The 19594-nt window shown below is 33.7% G+C and overlaps 1 protein-coding gene across 2 annotated transcripts in view; it reads right to left on the bottom strand.

Annotated features, from left to right (window-relative positions):
• The window catches only part of LOC145284761 (uncharacterized), a 35069-nt gene extending 21031 nt beyond the window's left edge, over window positions 1-14038 (bottom strand). The window contains exon 1 of one of the 2 annotated variants that reach the window (XM_080133727.1): window positions 13561-14038. In XM_080133727.1, coding sequence (XP_079989853.1) covers window positions 13561-13757 — 197 coding nt within the window. In that variant the 5' untranslated portion in view covers window positions 13758-14038. Of the gene's footprint in view, window positions 1-4386; window positions 4885-13560 lie in introns of those variants that run through there. The other variant, XM_080133728.1, reaches the window with a different exon arrangement.
• Between the last annotated feature and the right edge of the window lie 5556 nt (window positions 14039-19594).

Here is a 19594-nt window from a genome sequence, read left to right as displayed (position 1 = left end):
GGAAGATGACTTACTTGAAGGTCCAATAATTTTGAAAACTGCACTCACATTAAATTTTATATTTTATTTTACATAAATTTTATTTTTGTGAAAATATTTATAAATCTCTAAAAATTAAAATGTAGAATGTTATTTTCGGAAATTATTTTTTTAAATTTAAAAAACAAATTGTCTAGCCTCTTTTTCTTACTAAAACAACCAATTAAAACAGAATATTCACTTTTCTTTTACAAGTTTTAAAAGTTCATTATTTGAAAATAACATGAACATTTTATTTACATCAGAAATGGTGTTGAAAGTATAGAAATGTGCTAATATATTTCTCATCATATTAACTATATATTGTTCAAAGTAGCAGTGATTGTGAATGTTGTTTAAGGTATAGACTCTTGATTAGACAAAAGCTCAAATTAGCAGTTTCTTCCAACTACATAGGTCCCGGATTTAACTAATAAAACAAAAAATTTTAGGTAAAATTTGACTTTACTTAGTCTCCTCCTAGGGTGATACATTAATTCAGATGCTTCTCTTACAATTTGATTGCTTGTTTTGCGTAAAACGATTAGTCATTGATCTCAAAATACACTGCAGTTTCTGATATCACTTTTTCATTGGGGTCAAACAAACAGCCAATAATGTCTGCTAGCCAGATCTGAAAAATAGAGTTGTTTTGGCTGCAATCAACTTGTGCCATAGGGCATGGTCTTGGTAAAAGACCACTTTTTCCTTAATTTGTGGTCAATTTTAGCAATTTTTTCCTTCAAACATACTAATAATGTCACATAATATTCGCTATTGATAGTTCGATTTTTTTAAGGTTTGAATATTTTAGTTTGAATTTAAGTTTAAAATGAAAAAGTCAAGTTATTGCCCCATTAGCCTCCTCCCACTTTTTGCCAAAATATTTGAGACCTTAATTAACCATGCCCTAGTCCATCATCTTACAGATGCTAAACTTCTGACTGACAAACAATATGGATTTAGACAAGCCCGTTCCACAGCAGACATCCTAACTGATCTCTGAACGTATATACCATTCACTGGACAAAGTGGGGGAGGGCAGAGCGGTAGCTCTAGATATATCTAAGGCTTTTGACAGGGTATGGCATGAGGGTCTCCTCAGGAAAATTAGATCATACGGTATCACTGGTAGAATACTTAACATAATTAAATCCTTCTTAGATAAGAGAAAAATCCAGGTTGTCCTCGACGGTCGTACATCTAAACAATATGATATAAATGCGGGGGTGTCCCAGGGTTCTATCCTTGGACCTCTATTGTTCCTGATATTCATAAATGACCTCCCCGACAAAATTGCCTCTGAGATGGGTATATATGCTGATGACACTACACTCTATGGCAGGCATAACAGGAAGACGAATGAACACATTTCTAAAGAAATGGCAGAAACACTAGAGGAAGACCTCCAATCTGTGGTGGAATGGGGACAAAAGTGGTTGGTCGCGTTCAATGCTGCCAAGACTAAACTAGTTTCATTCAATAATTACAAGAAACCCTCCCTACCACCTATAGCAATGGCCAACGACTCTTTATCTGAGAGTACATCTTTCAAACTCCTTGGCCTAACGTTCACAGGAAACATGAGTTGGAACAATTACATTGAAGGCATTGCCAGGGCCGCTGCAAGAAAGGTCGGCTCTCTCTACCATGCTAGAAAACTACTAACACCCAAAAGTATCCTGTATCTCTATAAGGCCACCATTCGCCCATGTATGGAGTATTGCTGTCACATCTGGGCTGGTGCATCTACTAGTCTCTCGCTCCTTGACAAGGTTCAAAAGAGAGTCACAAACCTGATAGGCCCTGAACTGGCATCTAAGCTTCAGCCTCTGTCCCATCGACGAAATGTTGCATCCCTCTGTCTTTTCTACAAGTATTTTAGTGGTGAATGCTCTGACGAACTGCAATCACTTGTGCCCCCACGACATGAGCACCCTCGACAAACCCGACAGGCTGCTAAATCCCACCCCCACACTGTAGAGATCCCTAGATGTAAAAGATCTTTCTACTCCAATAGTTTCTTCCCCAGAACCGCTAGACTCTGGAATTCCATTCCAGGTTCCTGCTTCCCCAACAGTACTGACGTGCAGAAGTTCAAGTGTAACGTGAACCGACATCTTGCTGCCCAAATCCCTACATAGTACCCCAGTAGTTGTTGCCCCTGATAGTAGCCCCCTACACCAAAGTGGCAATTTGCCTTGTTTGGGGTGAAAATGTAATAAAAAAAATAAATAAAATAAAAAAAAGTATCATGGTGCAATTGTGCTTTAAACAGAAATATTCATTTCGAATACACCCCTATCATATCAAAGAACCTACCATTGATTTTATGTCAGGCCTTTCAGCTTGTGTGGTAATAAAACTTCTCAAATGAATTTGTGATATTATGCTGTGTAAGTTGTTAACTTTGGTCAAAAATCGCCTGTTCCTTCTTTCATCAGATTATTTTGATTTGTGTGAAATATCTTGCATTTCCTAAAATACACAAAACCTTGCTGGATGTGGTTTGTCTTTAATCAGCTTTTGTCTAGTAAGTGGTGATCCATATTTCATCTATTGTCACACATTGACGCAAAAAATCTTTTTGTTGCATTCAAACAATTGCAAACATTTTGAATCATCAACACATTTTTTTTATTATTGACTGTGAGCAAATGCGATACCTACTTTGAACAGCTTTTTTAATGACAAATGTTCATGCAAAATGGTGATATCTTTAACACCCATGATATCTCATGCAGCTTTAATCTATGATTAGTAAAACGAATGTGTGGATGTTTTTAACAACTGGTGAATTTGGGTGACCTGACCATTCAGCATCATTTATGTCTGTATGGCCACATTTAATTTCAACATACTACTTCTTGTATTCATTTTTTTTTGCGGACTGTTATCTTCATCTTTATAGTTGTTGTTTTCACCACATTTCGGCCAACTCATCCTCTGGCCTTCTTCAGGTGGTTAATTGTGACAGGATAAGAATGCTGAGTCTTGTAACTATCCCCAGTAATTACTGCCATTCATAGTTGTCTAATCCGCTGGCCAACAACAAATATGAAAGGCAGTAATTATTGAGGATATACTTACTAGACTTAGCATTTCTATTCCGTCATAATTAACCACCTGAAAAAGGTCAGAGGATGAGTTGGCCGAAACAACAAAAACTATGAAGATGAGGATAAAAGTTTACAAAAAATGAATACAAAAATTATGAAACCTCATCTCACAGGATTCTAAAAAATAAATAAATAAAAATAATATATAACACTACTTCTTAACTGTTATTTCTGAAGGAGCAGAGTTTGAATAACACTTAAGCCATTACTTTGCTTAGAACAGGATTTTTCTTCATTAGAAATTTAGATTAGATACGTTAGCTTGGAAGTATATTTCTAAAAGCCTGCATGTAAAACAGACATTAAACTGAATATCATGACAATGATGATGAAGCAATGCTTTATCAACACAAAATTATATTCTGTTTTATTTTTTGAAAACTTGTAATAGTAGCTTCATTTAAATGATGGTAATTTGTAAACTAATAAGCCGAATGAGCTCACATTTTGACATGAAATGAAATGAAGGTTAATACTTTATAATTTCTTATTAATGGTGTCGTCTATATGTCAGACTTAGAACTTAATGTGTGATGTGTTACAGTATAAGAAATATTTAGTTCAACCCAAATTGTGCACATACTATCTAAACCTAAACATTGTTTTTTTTTCTTTGTATTTTAATTCATTTGAGAAGTGGGGAGTGTGTAGGCTCTTGAGAAACAAGATACACGCAAACTTCTGTACACCCTTTGAACATTTCGACTTTGTGGCAATATGTTTAATTCATAATCAACTAAATTTTTGACCAATCATTAAATTTATATTTTATCAAAATTTTTTCTGGTAATATGATAGTTAAGTCTGTAACCTATGATAATCATCGGAAAAAAAGTTTAAAAAGGTGAAAAAAAAAAAAAAAAAAAAACGCCTTTCATACAATTTAGCAACAGTAATTCTACAGATTTTGCAAAATAAACTGCTTCAACAACGTAATTTCACACAATAATACTTTTTCAAATTCACACAACAAATAGTTCTAATTAATTTACCCGAAACAATGATGAACAAACTGTTTTTCAACAAAAATACAGTTGCACATGAAAAAAAAAATTATAATAGTCTCTGTTTTGTTTAGAGAAAAAGAATTGTAAGAGTTCTTTTTTTTCTTTCGAAAAACTTGTAATCCTATGGTGCCGGGTTCAAATTCAGTTTGCACTTCCCAAATATTTTTTCATCAAAAATATAAATACAGTTCACTTTACCTTGAATTTGTTATTACAATATCTTTCAAGTACAATTTTATTACCTTTCCGTCAGTTCTTATTGGAGAAATCCGTACTTTCCACTACTCAAATAGTTCTTTGTCGCACGTGATCCTAATGGTAGTTCAGTAACAAAATCCTTGTAAATTTTTGTCAAAAAATCATTGAATAGTACACAGTCCTTTTAATACAGTAATTTATTTCTGTTTAGAGATAAAGAATCATCTTCGTTTGCCAACTGTTATATCATGTTTCAACGGTATATAATAATATGACAAAATATGCCGAGTGGGATGCGTAACAAAAAGAAGGTTTATTAGTACTTTGTAATAATACAATTACAAAAAAGCTACTTGCTTTTGAAGTAAGATAAATGTAAATGAAGGTAAAGGAACTTAGCGTGTGAGAGCTAAACGCTCATCCCTGGGAAGCTTGGTTACCCAGAGTACACTTGTAGTGTAAGACGTGAGACTGGTAGGACGCAAGGCTGCAGGGCAAGACTGCAAGACTAAAACGTAAGACTAGACTGTAAACAAGACAAGACACCCCTACCTTAAAATGGTAGCTCTTTTATATACTGTTTCGTATCCGGTTCGATACATAGTTATGTCCCTTATAACATTCACTGAAACTAAAAAGCAAACACACAAAATACAAAAAGCCTGCAATCTGATTGGTCCAAAACAATACAATAGGAGGCATGATGTAATTATCAAATTTCTGACAACGTACACGTTATGGAATTAAGTTGTCATAAAATAATTTCACTTAATTTGATTAAGTAGTTTTTGTTTTGTTTTTTTACAGAGGAAAATCAAATTTTAATGAGATTGATCGCATCTCACCATCTTGCCTATTTCGCAGACAAGGAGGAGATGCCAAGGGATATCTCCATCAACGCTTAAAGTTTGTCAAAATTTGACGAGATTATTTTGAAACACAGGCAGAAAAAATACCTAGATAAATATTTTTTTTTCACATATTTTACAGAGTTTCTCTGTCCTTCTTTAATTCCTTTTTAATTTTTCCTTTGCTAACCCATTTTTCATTTAAAGATACTCCCACCTAGTCCGCAAAATAGCAGCGATAGATCGATCTCATTAAAATTTGATTTTCCTTCGTAAAAAAAAAAAACTTAATCAAATTAATAGAAATTTTTTTCATGAGAACTTAATTCGTTATAGAATTAAGTTCTCATGAAAAAATTTCTATTAATTTGATCAAGTTTTTTTTTTACATACAATACAATTTTTTTCAATATTTTTATTTTTTGATGTCTTGATTAAAATATACAAGTACCAAAAAATCTAACAATAATCAACTAATGGTCAGATTTTCAGGAAATTTTCAATACGTATTCAATTTTAAATTAACTTATTTTTTTAATGCAGTTTTCGTAAACTATGTGAAGGGAATTTTTTTTCAGGTGTTCTACCCCCCCCCCCATATTTCATATTATGAAAACTAAAAAGAGATTTAGGTCCATAAAGATTCCAACATTTTATAAAGCTGAAGAGTTTAAAAATTTTTTTAAAATTAAAAAAAAAAGTTTGGCAAACCTGTACGAAAGTGGCCACCTCTAAAAAATATGTTTTATACCTTTTTTAAAACTTTTTTCCGATGATTCTCATAGATTACAGACTTAAATATCATATTAGCAGAAAAATTTTGAAAAAAAAATAAATTTAATGACTTTTAAGAAGGGGGTTCTAACATTCTATTTCATTGCTACCTGACTTACTTTACCGATGTGTCACATTATTAGAACATTATAACGAGAAAGTGAACCTCCTTCTTAAAAGTCATTAAATATTTTTTTCAAATTTTTTCTGCTAATATCATCAGAAAAAAGTAAAAAAAAAGTGAAAAACAGCACATATTTTTGCCGCAAAAATATATGTGCATGCTTGCACGTACAAAATTTAAAAAAAAAAATCAATGTTTTATTTTATTTATTATTTTCCTTTTTTTATAATAATAATAATAATAATAATAATAATAATTATAATAAAAGATTAGTTCTCCATTATCTTGTAATTTCATTACGTCGCCCCCTCCCCCATTTCTGCATGCTGCATAAACAAATATGGCTGCCACTTTACATTGCCATATGAAACATGTGGAAAAGTATGTCTGCAAATTCGTAAAAATAGTTGCCGGCCCCCAAGTTTAAATGTGATATTCGTTCTCAGCACACCCAAAAACCCAACAAAACAAGTTTTTAAAAGGTAGGTTGTGCGTTAGTCTACCAGGCCACATTTACCAAAAATTAATTCCAAAAAAATTTACATTAAATTTATTTTATGTTTCTAATGTAATCTCCCCTCCCCTTTAATTGAATTTGTTACATTTTGGGGTTCGTTTTGTTTGCAAAGTTGTTAGGTGAAAATACAGAATGGTCTCTTAAAAAACAGTTAATCCTCTCCTCCTGCCAAAAAAAATTAATTAAATTTATCGTTATTTTATGTTTCAAATAAAATTCTCACAACCCCTGCAAAAAAAATAAATAAATAAATAAAAAATTATTTTAGAAAAAGCGTTAACTCGAACTACCAGAAAAAAAAAAAATTGTTTTTGTAGATTTCGGTGTGCTGCACAAGAATCTGAAAACCGTATCCGTTGCAAATTAATAGTTTCAGAGATATTAATATTTTCCAAGGGATTATTTTCTTTGTAAACTCAACTATAATAGTGTAAATCGGCTGATTGCGCATGCGCACAGACGCCATTTCACTGACTTCATTTACGCTATGCATAAGCATTAGTCACATGACATTTCACAAGGTGCATGAATACATGACGGACATTTTAAATCACAAGAAATATTCTCTTTACAAAAAGATTTTTACATTTCTCGTTCTTTTTTAGGAGGGTATTCAATTATAGAACTTGTATAGATTAACAGATGCTTCTCCAGTTTCATTACCCGTTTTTCTGTAAGTAACGTGCTGACACTCATTGAGCAGAGTACTGATTAATATTTCACAAATTCTGTGTTTACATTGGTGGGGCGGTATATATATATATAAAATAAAAATTACAATTAAATTTACCAAAATAATCCAAGATGGCAAAACTAAGCATATTATAAATATTAAAAAAAATTAATATTTATAAAGTATTCTCCACCAGATGTAAAAGCTCGATAAAACCAAATAGGAGATAGAGCTTATAATAAGAGCAAATAGTTAAAAAAAACATGTTAAAAACACTTTGAAAAAGAGTTAAAAACATTTAATTTGAAAAGGAAACACTAAAAAGTGGATAGTCCTTAATCCGCGTAGTTTCGAAGAAATACTTTCCTTCTCATCAGAGGATAAGACTTAGACATTTTGCTAAATCCTACCCTCTAATGTTTCCTTTTGAAATTAAATATGTTTTTAACTCTTTTTCAAAGTGTTTTTTAACATGTTTTTTTTAACTATTTGCTCTTAGAAAATTAAAACCAAGTTGAAATTTACAATCAAAATTTATTATTCGACTGAATACTCCAAAAAACTATTTACAATTTTGGGCTGACGTACACAAGTGCTACCCCACTAGCGAAATACGCATAGGCAATTATTATTTTTACAAGGAAAGAATTTTTGCGTGTGTGGCCTAGTTTTTATTTATTTATTTATTTATTTTGGCTTAAACTTTGCAAATTATTTTGTTATGATTTTTTTTTTTTTTTTTGATGGATATTTTTTTTTAGCCGGAGATTATAGTTATAGGTAATTTATTAGCAGGAAAATTGGTGCAAGTCCAAATTAGCACTTGTGACAATAAACAAAAAGCTTTAGTGTGTACCTACCTCTCATGGAATGTCGTCGATCAAAACACACTGAAATGTTATTTGGTGCTAGTGCACTTATTGATCCACGCTATTTTTTAATAGTATTTTAAACTAATAAAACAATTGTATCATGTTTGTACTCTCAGGAGGCACATCTTTCTGAAAATACCTTCCCATTGGATATTACAAGATATTCCAGCTTATCTGAGGCAATTGTTACATCACCGTAGTGCTGATAATTTTAATAGGGCCAAATTATTACTATTTGCTAACATGCAAACGGAGGCCTTCTCACATGAACTAGGTTATTTGAAACAACCTTCCGATAAAGTGTCCTCCCCCCAGGGTAACTGCCTTAGGGTTATTCCTTGATAAAGATGGGTTAATTAGAACCAGAGGTAGGATACAGAATTCTGATATTCTGCCCTTTGAGGTCAAGTTTCCCCTTTTGTTGGGAATAAATCATTATTTAACAAAACTGGTGATTAAAGAAGCTCATCTTAACTGTTGTCACATGGGGGTTAATTCAACCATCAGTAAGTTAAGTTAAGGCTGTCTGGGGTTTGGATCCCTCAGGGGAGACAGGTCGTAAAAGCCTTCTTCCGTACTTGCATTGTATGTAAAAATATAAATTCTCTGCCTTGTAAGGCACCTGCAGGGTCTCTATTACCTGCTCATAATGTGAACTTTGTTCGCCCATTCAAACAAATCTGTGTGGATTTCACCAGTCAATTTTCTATAAAAGTTGGAGGGGTAGAAGTTAAAATGTACATATTACTCTTTACATGCATGAGCTTGTGTGCAATTCACTTAGAATTATTGCCGGACATGAACACCTGCTCTTTCATGCTGGCCTTTGTTAGGTTTACCAATTTATTTGGTATCCCTACGCATGTATATTCTGATAACACAAAATCTTTTGTTGCGTCCGGAATATTGTTGTCAAACGCGCTCGAATCTGACGAGCTGAAGGAACAATTTAAATCCATTCACATCATCCATTGAACAATTCCTCTGCCTGGTAAAGGGGAGCTTGGGAGAGGCTAATTAAAACTGTCAAACAATGTTTGAGGAAACTATTGGACAGAAGAAAGTTGGATTATTTTGAATTTCTGACTGCATTTTCTGATGTACAAAAGGCAATAAATGACAGACCCCTCACTTATATTGCTTCTGCCGACAAAGACTTTAGTATTTTAACTCCAAATCATTTTCTTCAAACAGGCTATCAACCTCGTTTGGTTATTAATAATTATGATGCTGAATTATGTCCTGACCCCCCTCCCCCAAATAGGACTGCCTTGCTATATTCCCTCGAAATGAGGAATAAATTTGTTGAAAAATTCAATCGTATCTGGCACAATGATTACCTCTTGTCATTAAGAGAAGTCGATACCAAAATTGGGAGCAGTTGTTCCCCCAAGTTATCTGTTGGAGAGATAGTACTTATTAAGTCTCCCAACAAACCCAGACAATTTGGGAATCTTGATAAAATAATTAAATTAATTACTGGAAGTGACAATAATGTTCATTCCGCTGTCGTTCTTAAAGGCGGATGCTAACAGGTCCATTCCTTAAATAAATATTAAATATCATCATTACCCTTAATTTCTAAGGGCACAAGATTAAAAAAAAAAATGATGATATTGTATCGAGCGAGTTTATTGAGGAAGGAGGTCTCTTCTTCTGTCCAATCTGTTCAGTTCCTAATGATGAAACATCACCCATAGTGTGCTGCGATTCCTGTGACAGCTGGTACCATTTCAGCTGCATAGGAGTTAATCAGCAAGATACCTTAGGGGAATGGCCTCCGCAGGTCATTCTACATAGTGGTCATTAGCTAATATCTGGATGCATTAGAATTATTGAAGTTACAACTGGAAATTGACAGCAGACAGTGGCACACATTGATATTAAGAAGTTTTAACTGAATTAAAGTTATAATTATTGAATCTCAATTTGAATTGTCAACAAACAAACACATATTAAAGTTAAGAAGTTTAATTGAATTAAAACATTGAAATTTATAAATTTGTCTGAGTTAAGAGTTATGTATATTGGATTAACTTACTATTTGTCCTTTATCCGACTGTATTATTAATTTGTATTGGGAAAAAATAATGATTATCCATTACTCCCCCCCTCCTTGGCAGTGTATGAGAAATTCCATTTACAGCCACCATGCTTTTTGTTTAAGCCATCTACACAGTTCTAGTAGATGGCCCGTGATTGGTTAGTTTGAATGAGTCAAGCGAATTGCTTGGCGCCCTTTTTTTTTTGTATTATATATTTTTCAGTCCACATGAATCTCTTGGCAGGAAAAGAAGTCATAGGAGCGGCTCCCAGGAAAAGCCTTACCAGGAATGGAGCCGCCACTGTTTCTTCATGTTATTTCACCAAACTGTTGGTGAACAAAGGACTTACATCTCTACAAGACACCTTTATATTGCCGAAGATATCCTAAGTACAGGATGGCATCCTTTGAACTTTTCTTCATGTTTATATATTGAAACTCATCTCAATTCAATTAGAGTCCCAAGCGACTCACTTTATGCCTAATTATAGGCGCCAACATTCTTGCCAAGAACACCATGAATTATCATGGATCCTTTTGATGAAAATTTGAGCTACCACTTCACCAAAAGGAATTTAACTAATGGCTCCCTGTTTAGGGAGGCAAAACTTCCCCACTGTTTTGCAATGGACTGTACCAGGACCAATGACTTTTCTTTGCTGTTATTATTGAATAAATTTTGAGTTTGAAGGTATGGCTTTTGGTAATTTGTGAATTTATTTTGCCTCTGCCAGGGAGTATTGAGTTTGTGAGAATTAAATTTCCTACAACCTAACTTACCTGGGTATAGCTGCCTGGGATGAGGATGCTCTTCTAACAGCTAAGAAGAACAATAGCCTTGTGGTTATTTATACTAATAGAGGAAGGTAATTGCTATAAAAACCTTCCTCCTTTGTGAGAAGAAGGTTGTGAAGAAGATTGTATTTTTTTCGCAACCTCACTTAAGGTTAGCTACTCTCAGTTATATGATTTTTTGGTACTTCACGAGGAACGTGGACCATGCGTAAATGGTGTTTTTATTTAATGATTGCTCCCTTAAAGCGCATGCGCAAAAGGTTTTCTTTTGGTTTGATTTCACAAAAACTTTTTGAAGGTACTATTTGAGGCCAAAAAAGGTGGAGGGGGTATTATTTAAATATGTATGAAAAACAATTTTTAAAAATAATATTTCGTTGAGAAAATAATAAAAAATAAAAATAAAATAAAAACAGCACGAAATAAAAGTAAGAATCAAATTTACCCAAAGAAAAAAAAATTTTTTTTAAATAAATAAACGCGCGATTTACGAAGAAAATGAAAGAAACCACTTTGAGGGAGAAATCGGTACTTGTACAGTTTAATCAAGACATTAAAAAATGAAAATATCGAAAATAGGTTATATTGTACGTATCCGATTTGAACTGAAGATCTTCGAAAAAAAAATTTCACTTAATTTGATCGAGTAGTTTTTTTGTTTGTTTTTTTTTTACAGTGGAAAAACACGTTTTTATGACAGCACGTTGAAGGCAGCCATCTTGCAATTTTAAAAAAAAAATTTGTTTGAATTTTAAAAACGCCACGGGAGATAACTCTATTTAAAGCGCCGACACTCCCTCCCTATCTTTATTACTAGCTTTTCTTCCTAAAAGTCGAATCGTTTGCTCGGTATCATAACAAATTGTTTTTTCGCTGTAAAACAAAAACTACTTGATGAAATTAAGTGATTTTTTTTCGGAGAACTTCATTCCATAACGGATACGTACAATTTAAACATTTTTCGATATTTTCATTTCAATATCTTGATTAAACTGTACAAGTACCAAACTAAGTGCTCCCTAAGTCGAACTGCGTACAACATCGGAGCCGATGCGTATATCGCTAGAGGGGTAGCAGTGCTTGCTACCCGCACCCGGTAGCACTCATGTACGTCCGCCCAATTTTGTAAATTGTTTTTTTTTTTTAGTATTATATATAACCTTTTTTTTTCGATATTTTCATTTTTTAATGTCTTAATTAATTAAACTGTACCCTTAGTTTTTCTTATTATATATATTTTTTTATTATTTTGACTTGTTCGGATTGCTTTGTTTTTGTTTTTATGAATATTTTTATTTTGGCTTGAATTTTGCGAATTATTTTGTTATATTATTTTTTGAAATACATATCGGGATCAGTATGGTCTCATGTCGATGAGGCCATGGGTAAATATTCAGATACGCTACAACAGAACACCCGACCACTCTAATTTGTTTTTTAAAAGTAATCAATGTCGCTGACAACGAATCTGATAATCAAACCCGGGGCAAATTTACCGTTTGCATGGTATTAATCCCTGAACCCACGAACTACTTTCCGCCATTTTACAGCTTCCGTTTACGCTACGCACGAGCGGTAACATAAACGACGTTTATTGAAAAAAAAAAAAAAAATATATATATATATATATATATATATATATATATATATATATATATATATATATATATATATATCCTGTCCTGTTAATTTAAAAGTTGTAAAAGACGAAACTTGAAGATTGTGTATTAAAAAAAGAAAGAAAGAAAGAAATTAGACGACCTTGACAGAAATGGATCTTATCTTAAACAGAAAAAGTAGACCTTCTTCCCCCTTTTCCAAATAACACCCATACAGGATTTTTCCTATCGCAAGAAAAAAAGTTTGGTTCCTACTTTCCTTCCAGAGTTAATAGGCGCAAGATCGGTATTTAATGTGGGGAAATCTAACTCCCCAAAAGAGACACTCTAGATTGAAACTAAAATTAAAATTATCTCAGCCTAAAAAGGATTCCTACTTCAGTAACAAAGAAAAAAAAAATGAATCGTAGTATCAGAACAGATACTGCACTTCGTTCCTAGTCAAAAGGTTAAGTTTGGTTAATATGGCTCGGAAATGAGTGCTCATTTTTCGTTGAATTGATAGCCTAGTCATATATACATATATATATATATATATATATATATATATATATATATATATATATATATATAACACCTTTCGACTTGTCTAATAGTAAAAATGATCTTTTTTATTTCATTTTATATTTTTTACGAAGAAAGAAAGGCGGAGGGTTTTGATCTACAATAATACCGAAAGATTAAAGTGTAGTATCTGTTCTTCAAATGCTGCAATGATGATGCAGTGATGCACTTCCATTTCTTGTTCTCTTTCAGTGGAGGAACAGTCCTTCACGACAGAGACAATTTTTTATTTTTGTACCTTTTCTCCACGTTAAAAAACGACCCTGGTGTCTAACTCTGTCCCGTGGGGAGTCATTGTAAATAGGTACAATAATACCGAAAGTTGCTGTAGCAGCGTTTATAAAAATAAAAGAAACAATATAATAAAGAATGCAACTAAAATGATTACCTGAGATTTTGGTACATACTGGAATGAATAGTAATACCGTTTTTGTCGGTGTGCACATCTGGGGTGTAGACCCATGTTCCGCCGACCTGGGAACTCTGCTCAAAGCCGACCGCCCGAAAAAGATTGGGCCGCGCCGTTAAATGACGCAAAGCACACAAGCCAGCAGCCCCTAAACCGATAACTGCAACGTTCTTCATATTTTGGGTCACAATAAAAGCAGAGTGATGAGGAAAAAGCGAAAAACTGACAATTTTGCGAGAAAAGCCGATGTTTTATACTCAAGTTGCATGCGCGCAAACACGTGAATAGAGAGAGAGAGAGAGAGAGAGAGAGAGAGAGAGAGAATGAAAGAATGAATGAAGGGGTAGCGGTATATGAACGCGTTTTAGTTTCCTTTGCGATTTGCTCTTCTCTTGAAGGGGAGATAATGTCTGGGAAAATCCCCTGAATGAATATCCCTAACGCTATTAATCACAAGGATTATGGGGTTATTTTTAATTGCGTGTTCTCTTATTAGTTTTTTTAGACGGGGGGGGGGGGGGGGCTGTAGTAGTAACGATTCGTGATTATTAACGGATTAAAAAAAAAAAAAAAACCCTCCCATGTTAAGAATGACTTTTTAAATTTGTTTGTGAATATTAAAGTGCAGAAGTGCCGATTATTGTTCACTGAATATGTTCGCTGGTGTAGTAGTGGTGTGGTGTGGTGGTGGTGTCCTGGTGTGGTGTGCCCTCTTCCTCCGTCTTCACGTAATGAAGTGGTGAATGTGAACGAAACCATCACATTTTTCTCGGTAGCCACTACAGAACGCTAAAAGTAGAGAATGGACATTGGATAAAAAGAGAAAAAGATTCAGAATTAAACAATACATTTTTTTTTTTTTAAGTACAGAGGGGGAAAAAAAGGAAAGGAAATGAAAATAAATATTCGATCAATTAACTCTCCCCACCCAATTTCCTCTCCGTATTGGGGTTATTTAATATGAGCACCAGCGACGCTGCTCAGCAGCGTTGCCGTTGGCGTTACACACGGTTGCTTAATGCTTAGATAAGATTACTGTGGCGGTGGTTTTCGCGCTTAATGTACTTTTAACGGAGTTTAGTTTATAACATTTTTATTCAATAATCTTTCAATGTTTATTTAAAAAAATAAATAATCTTTCAATGTTTATTTTAAAAAATAAATAATCTTTCAATGTTTATTTTAAAAAAATACACTGGAAACGGTAGGTTTTTTAGATTAACTATTAAATAAATGAATAAAAATCTATTTTATTTTTTTCTAAGGGATTTTTATATGGAAATCGATGCAGACAAGGCATAAAGCCACTTGATGTAAGGAGCTAAAAAATACTTCTTTAAAAATAAATAAAAATAAAAAACTAGTCAAAGATAAGTGTTACGAATAAATTAAACACCAGAAAACAGCAATTCTTCCCTTTTTATCAAAAACATCTCTCATGGAATATGAGAAGTAAACGATAAACTAACGTATATTAGCAATGAAAAACTTAGTGGAAAGAAAAAAAGAAAAGAAAAAAGAACAAATAATTAATTTAGAAATTGGAATGAGGGATCAGTTTCGTATATAAATTTAACATACCCTTCTCCCGTTTCCGGGCATTCTAGATTTTGGAGCAATCAACCATTTATTTTACTAGTAACCCTAAATCCGAGTGGCAACGCCTAAAACCACACGTAAGCGCTTAAAAAGTAGCCCCCCCCCTAAAAAAAAACATCAAAAGCAAAAAAAAAACAAAAAAAAAACGCATAGGATTTATGTCACATAGGTAAAAAGATTCTTTGGTTATCTGCCCTAAAACATTCAATGGAAGACCATTTTACGTTAAATTTAAATTCTATACGAAACACATCTCTAAATATGAATATTGAAATCATTGTTTCTTTTTCGGGGTTTTTCACCAAGACTTTCATAGTGTTCATATGCCTAAAAAAGTAGATTTTTATTTTTAGGAATATTGGAGGGGGGGGGGTTAGCGGATGGTGTTAATCTACAATAATACTTATAAAACTATTATTATCTATATTTATTAATTACATAAATATTATAAAGAGTAAGAGTAATAATGTAGTTCAATTTAATAAATATGATCATGTTGACGGGGCTAGAGTATTGTAACACTTATTATAACACTTATTGTAAAAAAGTTCATTTGTATGGACTTAAAAGGAATTTCATTGTAACAAAGTTATAAGGAAATTCCTATTTACTTAACTCCCAACGAGGGTAAAATAAGACACCAAAGTCAGTTGTAATGTGAAGAATATCCAGCTGCCTAATAGAACAAAACTAAAACTGAAATTTGTTTCAGTCGAGCAGGATCTATATGTTTTTGTAGCACCATTTTGGATGATGATAGCATTCTTGTGATTTGGCCGAGAACTACACCAACAATTGATATAAATTGGGTATAAAAGATATGTTTTGGTGAAGGAAGAAAATGAATGATATATATCTACGGACATGCACGTAAAAATGGGAATAAATAAAGCATTAAGGAATATTAGGGTCAGCAGCTAGCAAGTGCTTACTAAAACATGAACAGAGTTTTGTAAATGAAAAGTTAAGAAAAAATTTTATAATAAAACATTTTTATATCTAAAATTTTATAAGAACATAAAAGTTATTTTCAAACAGTAAATGTTCATTTATGCAGATTTGTGTTTGATAAGGAGAATTGAATAAGTAGTTACAAGATTTAGATATGTGTATATCAATATTTTCATTGTGTGAATAATATGTGCATGTAAGTAATAGACATATGTAAGTATTTAGTAGTTTGTCACTGTATGTATGTTGGTTTACCTTGTTCTTGTTAGTGTGTGTGTATAGATGTGCATGAGCTGATGAAGGCTTGTATGTGAGTCATGGAAGATTCCTTTTCACCCTGCTTTTCCTGGCCAAAGATATGGGTGGAGGTGTGGGGTGAGCATATGTTCTTGTGTTTTTTGATGCAACCAGCTGAAGAACTCTGGAAATATCTGATTTTGTTGACTAGGTCACTTTTTATAGACTTGGTTAATTTAACATAGGCTTGCTAGATTTTGGGGTTTCAAAAGATTTTCATGATTTTCATCAATTGAAAATATTTTGAGTTAGCACGTTCCTGTGAAAACTAACTTGCTTTGAAAGTGAAGAGGAAAGTGAATCCCAACAAAGTGGAGAAAGGAAAGGGGTAGCAATTTGAGATGGTTGCTTTTTAGCATCTGAATCGCGTCACAATATTACTATAGATATCATCATCCTTTGATCAAGGATGGAACAGATACTCCATCCTGATCTCAACGGGAAGGCAACAAACTCGTTTTTTTTATGTTGAAGAGGAGTTTTCCGCGTTGCTCTGTGATAAATTATGGCAGAAGCATACTCTTGGAAGCAGCAGAAGAGAATCTTGTTTTTACATATTAACTAGAAGCAAGAATATTCACTCACAAACATTGACACATAGTATAAAAATCTGCACACAGACATTTCTGCTTTCCTTCTTTTTTTTTTTTTTGAAACAACACCCGTGTGTACAACACCCGTGTGTACAACACATACTGCCTAGGCCTTGAGGGCTAAAAGCCCTCAACAAACAGAACGAGAGACACAATCTACTAAACGACGATAGTAAAAACACACTGATAATGAACTCATAAATACAGTTCATACATGCATTTTCTCACGAACAAAACAGGCAAGTTAATATACACACATCTACTATACCTGTCCCATTTACACACACTAAATACACATGACTCCAACTGAAATGAACATGTCTAATCAAATTATCCTTACAGACAAAACAACTCTTTACTTGAGAACGTTCGAGAAAATTTTGAAAAATCAATCTTTACAAACCCTTCATTTTTCATTGTCTTAAGAAGTTGTGATTAAAAATGTATTACTTTTACATGGATCAACTTTGTCATTATTTCATTTGATAATGTCTTTTCTTTGTGAGGTCATCGAAAATACAATAGAACTTTGAGTGAATAGATATTATGCTAACATGTATGTTTAAAGTTGGCTTGTTATTAAATATATTGAATATAGTAAGCATGTTAACACTTAGAAAAGGTATGAATCCCTTTGCTCCAAACATTTATAGGTTAAATCGTTCAACTACTTTTCTTCTAATAATTCGTTTTGCAAAAGTAAGACATTTGTTTTTTACATTCGTAATGATGTGTTGGGAACTGGATGTTATGACATCAAAACAAAAAGTATGTTTGTGTGCAAATGGATCCATGCATAATATCTGGTAAAAATAATAAATTTAAGATGTTTATATTTCAAACCATTTAAAAACAAATACAAAGTTGTGTTCACAAACTGATTGATGTGGATTTATCAAAACTATAAAATTAATGAGTTGGTTGTAATGAATCTTTTGGCAACAACAACCAAATATTCGGCATATAAGCCGACTCTGAAGCAGATTTTAAGTGCTTAAGACCAACACCTCATTTCCGACCTACAAAAACTGTGATATCTGAATTTGGTGCCAAGGAAACCACTCCAGTTCTTGGTCAATTCAGCACTCTTCTAGAGTTTATGGGTATCTCTTGCCAAGCTGACATACACATAAATAAAGAGCCTAGAAAAACCTATCATTAGCGGGGAAATGTGTAAAAAGCTCAAACTACTATCAGCAAGCAAACTCCCAGTCAATTATATTAGTAATTCTGACACAAACTTGGAGGGCTATGTGACCTGATCAGTGGCCTGGGTAAACTCAACACATAGATGAGAACACACCACACATCACTCAGAAATACCGCAGAGTCTCCCTCCATGTGAGGAAAGACATAGAAGAGTCAATACAGAAAGACAAAAAATTGGGGGTGATTGAAAATGCAGAAGGACCGACCCCATGGGTATCTCCGATTGTAGTTCTACCAAAGAAGGATCCAAATAAAACCAGAGTTTGCATCGACATGAGAGCAGCAAAGAAATCCATCAAAAGGGAATGACATCCAACCCCCACACTGAAAAACATTCTGTCAGGAGCTAGCATTTTGAACAAACTAGACTTCAACCAGGACTACAACAAGTTGGAACTAGCTGAAGAATCCTGATATATAACCACATTTGCAACACACCTAGGTCTGTACAGGTACAAAAAGTTATTTTCCGGTGGCACCTCTGCCAGTGAGATATTCCAGGAAGAAATCAGCCAAACACTTGCAGGGATTAATGGAGCCATCAACATAAGTGACGACATCTTTTGTTTTGAATCAGACCAGCAGGACTATGATCAAAACCTCCATGCAATATTCCAACGTCTTTGTGAAAAAAGACTCACTTTGAATAGCGGCAAATGTGAGTATAACAAGATGTTATTGGAATTCCTTGGACACACTTTCAGGAACAAAAACATCAGCCCAAACGACATCAAAATTAAAAGGATCCTTGAATTACCCAATCCCAAAAAGGCATCAGAGGTCAGAAGCTTGTTGGGGATGACTAACTTCTGTGGTGCACAATTCATTACAAACTATGCAACCCTGACCTATGAACTACGTCAATAGACAAAAAAAGAACACGCAGTAGTCCTGGACTGAACACCACACAGAATGTTTAAAAACCCTCAAGGATGCCTTGAGTAAAGCATGCTCACTCGCATACTTTGACCTGAACAAACACACTGAGATATACACTGATGGGAAAAATACACTAGCCAGTTCCATAGTGTTAAAACAGAAGAATGGATCAACCATAAACGGGCAAAATACCTACCGACTGAATTATCCCAAGAATATATCGATAGGGATGGTTCCCTGGACTGACTCAAAAGAGGATCCCTCCATTACGACCAAGAGAGGTTGATATTGGCTGCACAAGACCAGGGCCTCATGACGAACGCCTTCAAAAAGATGAGTGGTCTAAGCAACAATAATAAATGCGGGTTCTGTAGCACTGAGATTGAGAGTGTGGGCCACCTGATTTCCAGTTGCAAAATTCTACTTGGAGATGGTTATTATACAGAACGCCATAACGGAGTTTGCAAATACCTTCACTGGAAGAT

This window comes from Euprymna scolopes, chromosome 9 (assembly GCF_053919585.1).
Source record: "Euprymna scolopes isolate OS-2025 chromosome 9, ASM5391958v1, whole genome shotgun sequence".
In the NCBI taxonomy this organism is placed as follows: domain Eukaryota; kingdom Metazoa; phylum Mollusca; class Cephalopoda; order Sepiida; family Sepiolidae; genus Euprymna; species Euprymna scolopes.
This window is presented reverse-complemented; position numbering and strand designations above follow the sequence as displayed.